This window comes from Gymnoscopelus braueri (genome assembly GCF_963280865.1).
Source record: "Gymnoscopelus braueri genome assembly, chromosome: 18".
Taxonomy (NCBI): Eukaryota; Metazoa; Chordata; class Actinopteri; order Myctophiformes; family Myctophidae; genus Gymnoscopelus; species Gymnoscopelus braueri.
This window is the reverse complement of record NC_137618.1, coordinates 13798767-13812537: the sequence shown is the minus strand read 5'-3', so window position 1 is coordinate 13812537 and position 13771 is coordinate 13798767. Positions and strand designations below refer to the sequence as shown.

The following is a 13771-nucleotide window of genomic DNA, read 5'->3' as shown; positions in this document are numbered from 1 at the left end:
ACATTCACCCGTTCACACATGCAGCGATGGCGGTAGCAGCCACGCAAGACCAAGCTGCTTATCGGTATCTGTTAGGGGTTGCGTGTATCGCTCAATGACACTTCCACACAAACCAAAGGGGGAGCTGGGGGGGATCGAACCGGGAACCTTCCGATTCCCAAGCAGCCGCTCTACCTCCTGAGCCACTGCCACCCCCGTCTTTACAGTGAGGCGTCTTACTCGGCCTCGACTGGTTATCCGTGATTCAATCATTTCCACTCTAATATGATGGAACTCTTGATTTGAGAGTAACCCAACATCGACAAATTGCACCAATACCACACTATAGGCTTTGACATATCCACCACATTTGCTGTTAAACTAAGCGCCCACAAAATAAATACCCCCAAATTAGAGCTCAGGAAGGGAAAGGAAAATAAATGACTGAGACTACTTACTATACAATGTACCAACACCACCTACTAACTAAACCCTACGAGAAGCATTCTCATTGGCACACTTTTCTAGACCTGAAAGGCTTTTTTTAACAGGCTTTGACTGAGGCCCTCCAGAAAGCAGCAGGCCCCTTTTTCTGTTTGTGTTCCAGGCAGGGGAGTCGCCCCTTCATGACGATTTATTGACGCAAGACGCCTCCCTCCCTTCCCCCCCCCCCAAAAGCACGGACCTGCCAGCAATTACCCACTGCTGGAGAGAGAGAGAAGGGAGAGAGGAGGGGATGTCTGGCTCAGCGGACAGCACAGGAGTGAGTGTGTGTGTGTGTGTGTGTGTGTGTGTGTGTGCGCGCGCGCGCGTGCGTGCGTGCGTGCGTGCGTGTGTGCGTGTGTGTGTGTGTGTGTGTGTGTGTGTGTGTGTGTGTGTGTGTGTGTGTGTGTGTGTGTGTGTGTGTGTGTGTGTGTGTGTGCATGTGCATGCGTTTGTGCACTGTATTTTGTGTCCGTGTGTGCACTTGTGTGTGTCCAAGTTTTGCAAGGCCTGGGCCCATGGCTATATAACCCTGCTCCGAAATGAAAAATGCCAAGTTGCGTGTCACCAAGCAAGCCAGCCGTTTGCCACCCACGTTTTTTAAGTCACACAAAAGAGCCCTTCAGTGTTTCTAAATAGGATTGGTGGTTTTAGAATGGGAAACGATGACCTGTCAGATTAGGTAAAAAAGTGGTTTGCCATGCTTAGGAGTGGGGAAGCGGCACCAAGGACTAAATTAACTGCTCACAGAAGGTGTGAGCTGTGTCAAATTCACGTGGGATTATCGCAAACACGGTTTATTATTTCTAGAGAACCTTTCACACACAATAAAAAAAGTCTTCCAGTCAGAACGCCAAATAAATAAATACAAATGAGATGTAGCCATCATCTTTTCTTCAGTGCCGTCCAAAAGGCAGTTCTGTTCTGGATGGGTTGTTTAGTTTATTCAAGGAGCCTTGAGTCTTGTCTTTTTTTCTGGGAGTTACAACTGGATCCACTACAATGAACATAATGTGATCTTTAAAACAAATAAGATCTCTCACTTGTTGAGACAAAATGGAGAAGAAGGCATGCCACGAAAAACTAAATCATTTCCAACGAACGCTGGTTACACTTAACAATGTTGTGACAATTTGTTCCGTTTGGCCCAAGAGCGCATTCTTGATCCAAAAGCAAGGCAAGATGATGATGCAACTCTGAAATAACTGGAAAGTAACACTTGCCTAAAAAAAAAAAGGTGGGGAAATAATTCAAAACAAATAAGTAGGTCGACAACAATGACAACCAGTCTCCCTTCTTCTTCAAAAAACTTTGAAGAAGAAGTCTTCTTCTTCAAAAAAACTTTGAAGAAGAAGTCTTCTTCAAAAAAACTTCAGGGAAAGGAATTTAAAAAAAAGCACTGAATCTGAGAACGAGCAAACCCACAGATCATTAGAAAGTGGGAACTAAAGCAAGGAAATGTGGCCTATTAAATGTACAAAAAAACGAACCGTACACAAACAAAAAGGCAGAGAATGAGTGAATCGCCTCTTTCAGGCAGAGAATGTAACACATAGCCTCTGCCTGCAGTGTTCGTGGATATCTGGACAGCCCCTAAAAAAGGGGGCTGCTGCTGCATCATCCAGTTTGACGCACAAGCCCTTGGCCCGGGATACTGGCTCTCTCTCCGCTCACACAGCCAGCCAGCGAGGGGTGAAGGTACCCAGCGAGCAACACAAATCGACCCTGTGCTGGTGGGCCAATAGCGCGACAACAATTAATCAATGGCTGTGACCTCATCGCCTTGAACATGGCCATGAAGGCCAAAGCATGCTCGGGAAGTGAGGGACACAATCGGGCTTTTGTTGCGTCTGGGGGTCTACATCTGTCGGGCCAAAGTCTTATAGCAGTGGATGGCAGCAGCAGCAGCAGCAGCAGAGAGCAGGGAATGCCAGAACCCCTCCATGGCTGTGATTCAGACAAAAAAAAAAAAAAACGCATCTGCGTAGGCAGCATGTTCAGTCGTCATTGGTGGAGTTTAAACACCCCAATGAATCCCTTTTCTAAAGCGTGCAAAGAAACCACTGACCAATTCACCCTCGGCATTCCCCCATTTGTGTTATTAACCCTTTAAGACCGGGAATGCATCTGTGTGTCATTTTTTGATTCCTTTGGCTGTTCAAAAATAGCAGATATACAAGCTCATTGCACCGAGTGCCGCGCTATGAGCTTGCAGATCTACATATGTTTTTGTTTAAAAATCTAGAAAATGTGTGCAAATCTTTGAATTTGTTTTAAAGCCAACATGTTTAACTAAAATCTTTGCTTCTGGGGATTCTACAAATGTTGGAAAAAAAAACGTATGCTGCTATAATATCGGTGGTTCTCAAACTTTTTCATGTCAAGGACCACCCAAAATTATATGTATTTGGCCGCGGACCCCCATCTCAAAATATTTTGTTCCGGGGACCCCCCAGAAGCAAAGATTTGAGTTACAAATTTTCGCTTGAAAAAATAATAAATATATTCAAAGATTTGCATACATTTGAACGATTTTTTTTTATTTTTTTACCGGCCAAAGAAATCTAAAAACGACACACAGATGCGTTCCCGGTCTTAACGGGTTAACGGACAGCAGACGCCCGCAAAAATAGGAAATGCAAAAACCACTAGAGAAAATCTCAGGCTGTTTGCACGGCGTGGGACATGAATGTGAGGAATTGCTTCATTTTCCTGAGTCAACATTTAGTTTGAACTCTTATGATTATGTCATGCTGTCGCATTGATGACCATGAACCAGCGCTAGAAAGAGGAAGTGGATGAATGCAGTCGCTGCGGAGCTGCGGTGTTCAGTGTTGCCAGATTCTGTGAGAGAAACAAGCAACCAGGTCTAGGAAAACCAGCCCAAAATAAGCGACTATGGGCCACATGAGCACTTTTAACATATACATCAGCTATTTTCAAATAAAATCTTGCGGGGAAATTTTTCGCAGATCTGGCAACCCTGGGAGTGTTCAAACTAAATTCGAGAGAGACCGCCATTCTTCATCCGCTGTCATATTTTCGTTCTGCCAAATCCCCCCATTTTGGCCCGGGGAGAAAAAAATGAAAAAGAAAGAAATCTCACCAATGAATACGCGGTTTAACCCATAAAGGCCTGAGGTTTCCGATTCTACAAATGTCTTCTAAAATCCTAACAGTTTTCTGAAACAAGTTTCTATGTCAGTGGTTCTCAAACTTTTTCATGTCAAGGACCCCCAACATTATATGTATTTGGCCGCGGACCCCCATCTGAAAGTGTTTTGTTCCAGGGACCCCCCCCCCCCCCCAGAAGCAAAGATTTGAGTTAAAAATGTTCGCTTTAGAAATATATATATTCAAAGATTTGCGCACATTTTCACAATTTTTCAAAAATAGCAGATCTACAAGCTCATAGCGCGGCACTCGGTGCCGCGCTATGAGCTTGTATATCTGCTATTTTTGAATAGCCAAAAGTATAAAATAATGGTTTAAGTGGTTACACACAGATGCATTCCCGGTTTCAATGGGTTAAAAAGAAAAAAACAACTGGAGAACAGTCCAAACATTCCGTATTTGAGTCCCACCACCATAACCTTTATTCATGGTCTGTCCTTTATTGACACACTCTCCATGTATGGGTTTTGGACCACCGCAGTGTTTGGCCATACACAAATTAAAGCTAGGAGGAGGAATGCTGGGAAACATGAGGCCGACTAGCGCTGGGCCGTTTTTCTCCTCCCATGACAACCGGAGGAAGACTCGGAGAACGGTTCACGCCACACTCTTTCAGTTCTCCAGAGTTCATCGTTCGGATGACACACACACATCTCATCCGTCTGTGCCCTCCCCTCATACAGCCAACGCTCATACTGTATATGTACAGTACAGTATGTCATGCTGCTTGAGGGCACACTAGAAGCTATTGAAACTTGAATACAGATTGTTGAATATGTTACACTACAGGGCTGCAACTATCGATTATTTTCTTAGCGATTGCGCAATTAATCCATTTGATACTTTTAAAAAAATGACTGACTTTGTGTGATTTTTAACATTTCATATTATAGATTAACCATTTAATTAAGTCCCCAAAAAATGTGGACTACATCGTGCAATGCTGGCAAATAACTGATCTATCTTCAAGCTCAAGCTCACAATGTATCGCAATGCAACGCGTTGCAAGTTTATAGATCAATTATTTTTGCTATTTCTGAAAATTATTTTACTCAAATATATTATTATGCATAATCGACTAAATGTATCAGTTCTATTAACTGTTGCACCCCTATATTTGTGATACAATACAGAAGCATACCGTCTACTATAATCTTGTATGTCTTCCACTATACCCATTCCCTCTGGAATTAACCCATTGAGACCTGTTGCTACCTATACGTTGTTATACCTTTCAATCCGGATGCCACCTCTGTGTCTCATTAGTTGTTGCTATAATATAGTAACATCAGTTTTTATTTTTAGTAAGGAATTTGACCGTTTTCAGATAACTATGGTTAGGTTTTAGAAGGCGTTTTTAGAATCGGCCTCAGGTCTAATTAATAAAGTATTTGTATTCTATTCACTGTATACGAGGTCCTGCTGCTCAAATACAATGTGTCAGATGAATATTGTGAAACTCTGCACGCTGTCAGTTATGTCACCAAGACAAAATCTGGATATCTTCTCAAATTTTAAAATGTTCTCCTGATTTGAAAAGATGCACAATGTCTACTGCTAATGCTGCTTGGATTTACAGTATACGTGCCTACTGCCTAGTGCCTCTTTGGTGAATCTATTACCACAAGTACTGCACAAACCAGACAAGGGGCCATATGGCTGCACGATGAAAGCTTCTACGCTTCCACTCCATTCAAAACACCGTACGCCAACCACCGTCTGGTCGCTGGAGTAGCTCACCAGCCAGTTTCCAAAACAAATCAGAAAGTACGGGTTCAACAACAAAGCATCCACAAGTAGATCCAAAAACAAAACTTTAAGACATGATATTCATCAAATTACAGCCAAAACAGAGGAGCCAGCAGTCAAGAGCAAGCAGAAACTTGACGGGTACATTTTCACAATAAAAAAGAACTTAGGCCTTTGTTAAAGTATAACCATTTGTTGACTGAACTACAGACTACATACTCGTCAGAGAAGACAGCCGTGACAGTCGGTGCCTTCTGTGTGTACCTCTGTGTGTAGCTCTGTGTGTAGCTCTGTGTGTAGCTCTGTGTGTACCTCTGTGTGTAGCGCTGTGTGTACCTCACATGACAAACAATGTGCGACTGAACATAAGGTTTGTATCAGACATGCTGAGAGCACTGGCTTGCATAACGGCAGGGCAATTCTGAGGACATTTCACAGAGTGTAAAAGGCATGGCGCGCTTTCATCAACAGGGGCCCCCTCTAAAAATGGCTACTTGATAACTTCCTCCCTTACAGGAAACCAATAAAACATGCAGAGATAAGCGGCGTGTAATCTTTAATCTGATTCACTGCTTTCAGGAAACTGTCAAGGAAAACATATGTATTATGAGGCAGGGCCTGAAAGGAGAGATGATGTACAACACCATCATCAGTGTTGGGACTAACGCAACTACTTTTTAGCGGTAACTAATAACGTAACTAGTTACCTTTTCCCATTCAGTAACGCCGTTACAGTTACTGTGATTTAAATAGGTGCGTTACTGCGTTACATTATGGGATCCAACTGAACTGTTTCCCCCCCGTGGAGCAGCCTGCCTCACATCTAACAGGGACAGGCAGGCTTGTACACAGTGATCCCTCTCACTCCAGCTTGAGAAAGTGAAAGTGGCCAGAGAGGACTGATGATTGGTTAACAGGGGGTAAAATGTCAGACTAAGCCAATCAGAGACAGAGTTGGGCGGGTCTTACGCACAAACCCTTGCTAACACACACATACACGGCAACACGCCCACCACCACAAGCGCACACACACACACACACACACACACACAGACAGACAGACACACAGTCTCAGCTGAGCGACAGCGCAGCTTTAGTCTGCAGCTTAGAAATATAACCATTATTTAGAATTTGTGGGGATAAAGGACGCTAAAACTATTGCAGTGAAATGTGAACTGTGTGCAGGACAGAAAACATTGTCCACACCGAGTAACAATGCTAATCTCCTGAAGCACCTAACTGGAGCTACTCCATCCATCTATCTAAACAGCCAAAAAAAAAAAAATGTAATCGCCACAGCATCTCACCCAGACTCAACTAAAAAGATAGATTGTATGTTGTTGAGGAGGACATGCTTCCCATGGCAACGGTTGAGTTGAGTTTGTTGCCTTCAGAGAACTAGTCAGCAAAATAGCAGTGAAAGCAGCAGGGCCACTACAGTGCAGAAAGACGTTTAATTGTTCCACTACATTTCATAATGACAATTGCTACAATGGTCTTTTCTCTCACTGTGCCACAGAGCAACACTAAAACTGTGTGTGTGTGTGTGTGTGTGTGTGTGTGTGTGTGCGCGCGTGCGCGTGTGCGTGTGCGTGTGTGTGTGTGTGTGTGTGTGTGTATATAATACAGTACACTGGCATAAGTGTGAGAGAGTTTTTTTATTTTTATTTTTTTTTAAAAAGGGTTAGTCAGTTAAATTAAGTACACTCACATCTATATGCAAATGACATCAAATTCATTCAAACTGATAACTCTGACTGGGGAGGGAGTGTGGGAGATAGGTGACCACTTATTGCCAGCTGTCAGCTTACTGCACACAGATCCAGCCGTTACCTTTCTGCATTGTTTACTCGAGCCAGCGGGTTGCAGAGCACAACAACTAGAGCGAGAGAAAAAAACGTATACTGTGTGAGGGATTGACAGAGACAAGACATCATTAACATGATGTGCCAGTGTGACTTGTCTGTCAAACACGGTCAGAAATCATTTGAACCCTTTAAGACCTGAAGCCGATTCTACAAATGTCTTCTAAATCCCAACAGTATTCTGAAAAAGGTATGTTTCTATGTCAGTGGGGCTCAAACTTTTTCATGTCAAGGACCCCCAAAACGATATGAATTTGGCCGCGGACCCCCATCTCAAAACATTTTGTTCCAGGGACCCCCAGAAGCAAAGCTTTGAGTTAAAAATGTTTTGCTTTAAAAGAATATATATTCAAAGATTTGCACCCATTTTCACAATTTTTCAAAAATAGCAGATCTACAAGCTCGTAGCGCGGCACTCGGTGCCGCGCTATGAGCTTATATATCTGCTATTTCTGAATAGCCAAAGTGTAAAATAATGTTTTTTTTAGCTCTAATCAAAAAATGACACAGACGCGTCCCAGGTCTTAAGGAGTTAAAACTATACGAAATGGAACAGTTCCTGTCACTACATGGATGCTTGTTCTGGAGGGAAAACTTTTTTAGTTCTTGGTGCTGTCGTTTCTGAGACAATGAACCACGAGAAAAGTAATGCGCACAAACACGCTCGCGGCAGCACCATGCTACAGAGTGGAGTAGTTGCTATACAACGCTGTTGTTTTAACAATGACACAAGATGACAGTCATCTCTCTGCCAGCTCTCTCTGCCCTGACCATATTCAGACTCATTTCACTTTATGGAAGATTGAAGAGCTTTACCGGAGAGAGAGAATCCACAATCTAAAAAGGCCAGCTTGGTTTAGTCGCCGAGGTTGCAATCAATCATCATCTACCTAAGCCCAGACAAGAGAAACGTCGCAATGCAATACTTCCAAGCCGCATGGTTCTCCATTAACCAAAACAATGTCAAGGCTTTGGCAGCGGAGAGTTGTCTGGCTCGGTAGCGTCTACAGTACAAGTTCATTCCTTCCCCCCCACTGCCTCCAGACTCCACAGTAAATATCACAGTATTCAATGTCTGCAGACTTTCTAATGCACGGCTAGAAATCTTTATCCAAACAACACTAACCTTATCTCAAATGTCAAATAAAAAAGGAAAACTGTTATTTTGCCATCACTGAAAAGGCTGGTTTACTCACTTAACTATCATACATGTGGCCATTTCTTCTTTAAATAGATTTATTTTTAGATTTCTTTGGCTATTCAAAAATAGCAGATCTACAAGTTCATAGCGTGGCACTCAGCGCCGCGCTATGAGCTATGAGCATCTAAATAGTCCCTGATTAAACATCACAAGTTCTGGAGTTATTGTTTTCAATCTTAATTTTTGAGATATTGCCATGTAATTATGTTTGTTTGTTCTTTAAATACGATTGTTATTCATTGTACTTCATGCACCACCCCCAAAAGACAAATTCCTGCCATTAAAAAGTCGTATGATGGATGAGGAATTACAAGACACAGAGTGAACGCAATTAATTAACTTCCTGGTAAGATTGAAAACCAAACAACACCAGAGGAACCGGAGGAGCAGGACTGAAAACCATCTCACTAGATGACAAGGAATCTTGGATTCTATTCATTGTGACGCTCCCACTGGCTAACGTGGTAAAGCATGCATAGAAAGGGAACCTATGCATTATGTCGTAAAGTACTCGGGGCCATTAGCCACCTTATGTGAACAAAAGGAGAAGGTCCGCACACCGTCTTGAAAGAACGTTTCGGCGTATGTGGCCTTCGTCAGGTATACTGAGCTGAGTGAGAAGACAGGTATATAAAGAAACAATAGTGGGCAGAGTTCCCAAATCACTGAACGAAGACACCCAGGGACAAAACCCCAATTTGGAATTGGAATTAACTGTCTATGTCAGAGTCAACAGATGCACAGATCAGCCATTATTGTTCCTATGTGGCCATCAGGAAAAGAAAAAAAACGTATACATATCAAGTGTCCGTACCCCATACAAAATACCTGTCCACAATGTATAAAAATCACACCCAGTGTGAAGTGGGCGGTGTGGTCATCACAGTGGTCATGGAAGCTCACTTCAAAAAAGAAATACATTTATTGAAAATAATCTTTATTGGTCATCATAGTGATGGAAGCTCACTTCCAAAAAAAATAGATTTTTGGAAGTCCATAATCTTATTTATAGGTTATTAATGTCATCATTTGTCTCGCTAGCCAATCACAGTGCTGAATAGAGTCAGCCAATCACAGTACAGCTAGGGGTCTACTAATGAGCCAATCACAATGCAGGAAACTAATACTAATGAGGTGTCCCAACCCCACTTATAGGGGCGGCTACACCGCCCAAAAACAGAGCTCCCTGAGCTATACAGAGAGCAGTGTTGCCAGATTCTGTGAGAGAAACAAGCAACCAGGTCTAGGAAAACCAGCCCAAAAGAAGCGACTATGGGCGACATGAGCACTTTAACATATACACCAGCCATTTGAAAATAGCAGATCTACAGCTTGTAGATCGGCTATTTTCAAATAAATCTTGCGGGGAAATGATAATAAGCAGATCTGGCAACCCTGACAGCCATCTTACCTGGCCGGCTGTGGGAACTCATGGCGACGGCGGTCGATGCCACCGTTGGTAGACGTGACCGCAGAGGAAGGGCTGAGGGCTGAGTGGAGGACGACGAGGGCAGAGAAGGTGAAGAGGTGGCCCCGGGCAGCCAGGGGGTCCTCAGTGTGCCCTATACGTGGTGGCAGGTGGGCCGACCACCATTGGGCCACCTGGCCCCAGTTTCTGCTGCCAGGTGGCAGCTACCAAGGTCTCATGCGTGGCTTGGTGGACAACCTCCGAGGTGTGATCTTCTGGTTCGGCTGGATTCCTTCCTGTGTCGTTGTTGCCCAGTGTTAAGCAAGCTGTAAGAAGAGACAGATTACAAACATTTAGGCCCGTCACAATTATTATTATTACACATAATCGCCCGGATCGCAATTATTTGAGATGATCGCGATTGTTTTCGCGTAATCGTCAGATTAATTTCTATTCATCTTAATCCATTAAGACCACGAACGCATATGTGTCATTATACTTTGGCTATTCAAAGATAGCATAGAATGAGCTTGTAGATCTGCTTTATTTTTATTTTTATCTAGAACATTTGTGCAAATCTTTGAATATATATATTTTTTCAAATCTTTGCTTCTGGGGGTCCCTGGAACAAAATATTTTGAGATGGGGGTCCGCAGCCAAGTAGGCTACATATCATTTTGGGGGTCCTTGACATGAAAAAGTGATATAGCAATACTGTTAGGATTAAGAAAACATTTTTAGATATGTGTTTGGCCGCGGACCCCCATCTCAAAACCTCTTGTTCCAGGGACCCCCAGAAGCAAAGATTTGAGTTACAAATGTTCGCTTTAAAACATATATAGCCTATTCAAAGATTTGCACACATTTTCACAATTCTTTAGTGCTGACTGAATGGGGTAATCTGTTGAAAAACATCATACATTTTCATAAAATTGTGGATATAGCAGATCTAAACAGCACATCTAAACCGTTGCCTTGGATGAGGTGTTGCTGGTGTGTCTGCAATATTCCACTGACCATGTGGAAGTTGGACTAACGACAGCCATATGCGACTGGCAAATTTTTTTTTTTACATCTTCCCCTTTATTGGGAGAACCATATAGACTGGATAAAACCACAGATGGCTGATACATGGTATAAAATGCAATAACATAAAATACAACAAGAAAATGTGCTCCGTAAAGCACAAGCGTCCGCCAAGGTTTGTCTAATAAATTGCTGTGGTGCTTTCTGGTGCCACAGTCTTTTTTTTGGGGGCAATATACTAATATATCACTGTATCTCCAAATTTTAACTTTCTGGGTTTTTTCATAAATTGACACCCTACTTGATCATTACTGCAGCGCCATTTTGAGCAGGCACATTTTAAAATGAACTGATTTTTATTTTATTTCGAACATAGCAAAAATAGCACAAGCTACAAATCGAAACTGCTACTTCTGTCCTTCCCAGGTTCATTTCTGCGAGGCCTGGTACTGCAAAGCATTTGTATAGATTGTTTGTCAAATGAATGCGTTCACTGGAGGAAAAAAAGGGTCCGTCTTTATATACCGACACAGTAAAGTGGAGCCAGAGAAGACCTTATACATCCAGAATGCTCCAGGGTCTCTTTATTCCTTAGGAATTATCCATGCAGAAAAAGTCTTGCCAGTAGCTGGTTCTCATTACAAGTTCAACAAACAAGCAAACTATATGGACTGGTCGATGCACAAATATGCCGATTCTACAAATGTCTTCTAAATCCCAGCAGTATTCTGAAAGAAACGTATGTTTCTATATCAGTGGTAATCAAAATTTTTCATGTCAAGGACTCCCAAAATGATATGTATTTGCCCGCGGGACCCCCATCTCAAAATATGTTGTTCCAGGGACCCCCCAGAAGCAAAGATTTGAGTAAAAAATGTTCACTTTAAAATATATATTTTCAAAGATTTGCACACATTTTCACGATTTTTCAAAAATAGCAGATCTACAAGCTCGTAGCGCGGCACTCGGTGCCGCGCTACGAGCTTGTATATCTGCTATTTTTGAATAATATAATGCTTTTTAGCTCAAATCAAAAAGTGACACAGATGTGTTCCAGGTCTCAATACATGTGAGGATAAAAGACAATAACTCATCAGTGTGCACACAAGCCTGAGAACTACAGTAAAGTGAGCCGCACCATCAACATTTAGATAGCAACACACTGGCCCGGACTGCTGGGCCTAGCGGCCCGGGCACCTATAGGCTCCAATGTAGCCTGACAGCGCATCGCAGGTTCGAGTCCCGATCCCGACAGCCTTTGCAGAGTGTCACTCCCCACCTCTCTCTCCCCCGTTTCCTGTCTAACTCACTTCACTATCAATAAAGGCATAAAAAGCCCAAAAATAAATCTTGGGAGAAAGAAAAAAAAAGATAGCAACACACCGTCAACACACTGATGCTTTTTTCTGACGCTTTTTCTATTTCTTCATACATGCATTCTGACAAAAACCCAATTAAATCCTTAAATCACAATGATTTTGCATGACAATTAATCGTCAAACAAAAAGTTCACGATCGTGACAGTCCTCCACATTCACAGCTATACGCACAGGAATACCAACGTGAGAAAGCTGTGTGCTGCCAACAACAGAATCGAGGTTCCGACATGCTCGACTCTCCCGTCTCAGATTCATTCTCCTGCGTGCGTTTTGATTGATGTGTGTGCACGGTCGACACATCGATGACCTGGAGCGGCACTGAAAGTGGGTGTTGAAGTCGGCTTGATGGATCTGCGAAGGCGGGAGGCGTGAGACACAAGGCCCCTCTCAACACATCAATAGCCACACGGCGAACGCTATTCTCAGCCACTAGACTCCTATGTTTAGCTCTCGTGTTTTTACAGCGTGTCGCAGCGCGTTAGCAATGACCTCAGACACCTCAGAGTCTCTTCCTCTGCACAGCGAACATACGGTACGCATGCGTGCGAGATCCAGGAAAAAAGAACAAGGGAATACAATCTGCCGTGATCGCAAACAGACTTAGACTTGATCGAATGAAGTCGTGACATGGATGAACCATTCGCTGTGCTGCTCACATATCAGCATTTTCTTAACGTTCCATCCATGTGTTGCACACTTTTTATGCATTTTATACATCATTGCTGTCGGACGGAAACCTCGTACGCGCAAATCTTTTCAGGAAATGGAAAAAAAGTGGAACCAATGTAATTATTGTTTAGTCACGAGCTGCTAGCTTTTCCCTGGTCAAATCTAAAACCCACACAGACAGACTTAATCTCTTTCATTCTGGAAGCGCTGCTTTGGGCATGTGTCATTATAGGCGACAATTTAAACGTTTTTGAAAATGGCAAACATTCTTCAAATCTCACAACGCAACTCATCGTGACACATTGTGAGCTTGTAGATCGGCTATTTTCTACCCCGACAACGACGATATACGGTACATTTAGCTTAGAATAGATTTCTACATGGCAAACACTAAGGATATATTCAAGCGATCGGGGGAACGATCATACTGGAGGTGAATATTCTATGATTTTTTCAAAGGTTAGTGAAAAAACAAATCGCTGGCAGTGGCGTGGCAAATTATGTCTTATTTCTGGCAGTCAAAGAGTTAATGAAAAAAACATAAAAAAGTTCATAAAAAAGTTGAAATATGGAGACAACAAGGTTTGAGAGGTTTCTGCCCGGCAGCAGCAATATGTAGCGTCTGTAAAAACGTTCTCCTTGAAGCACTTGACAGACACAGAAATACAACTCTCGGGGTCTCTCCTAATGGACTTCATTTCCCAAGTACTCCGAGGCGTGCCTGAAGTAATCATGACAGCATAAAAATAACATGTGGTCGGGGCATAGCGAGCGGTAAACAACAATTAGGGACCCCTTGCATATAGCACGCGGAATGAATCATCGAGAAACGCTCTTG

At 42.8% G+C, this 13771-nt stretch overlaps 1 protein-coding gene across 1 annotated transcript in view; it reads right to left on the bottom strand.

Moving 5' to 3' along the window:
- LOC308073682 (histone deacetylase 4-like) overlaps positions 1 to 13771 on the bottom strand; it is a 247764-nt gene that overhangs the window by 216473 nt on the left and 17520 nt on the right. Inside the window, exon 2 of the mRNA XM_080412737.1 lies at positions 9863 to 10185. Coding sequence (XP_080268863.1) covers positions 9863 to 9884 — 22 coding nt within the window. The 5' untranslated portion in view covers positions 9885 to 10185. The remainder of the gene's footprint in view (positions 1 to 9862; positions 10186 to 13771) is intronic.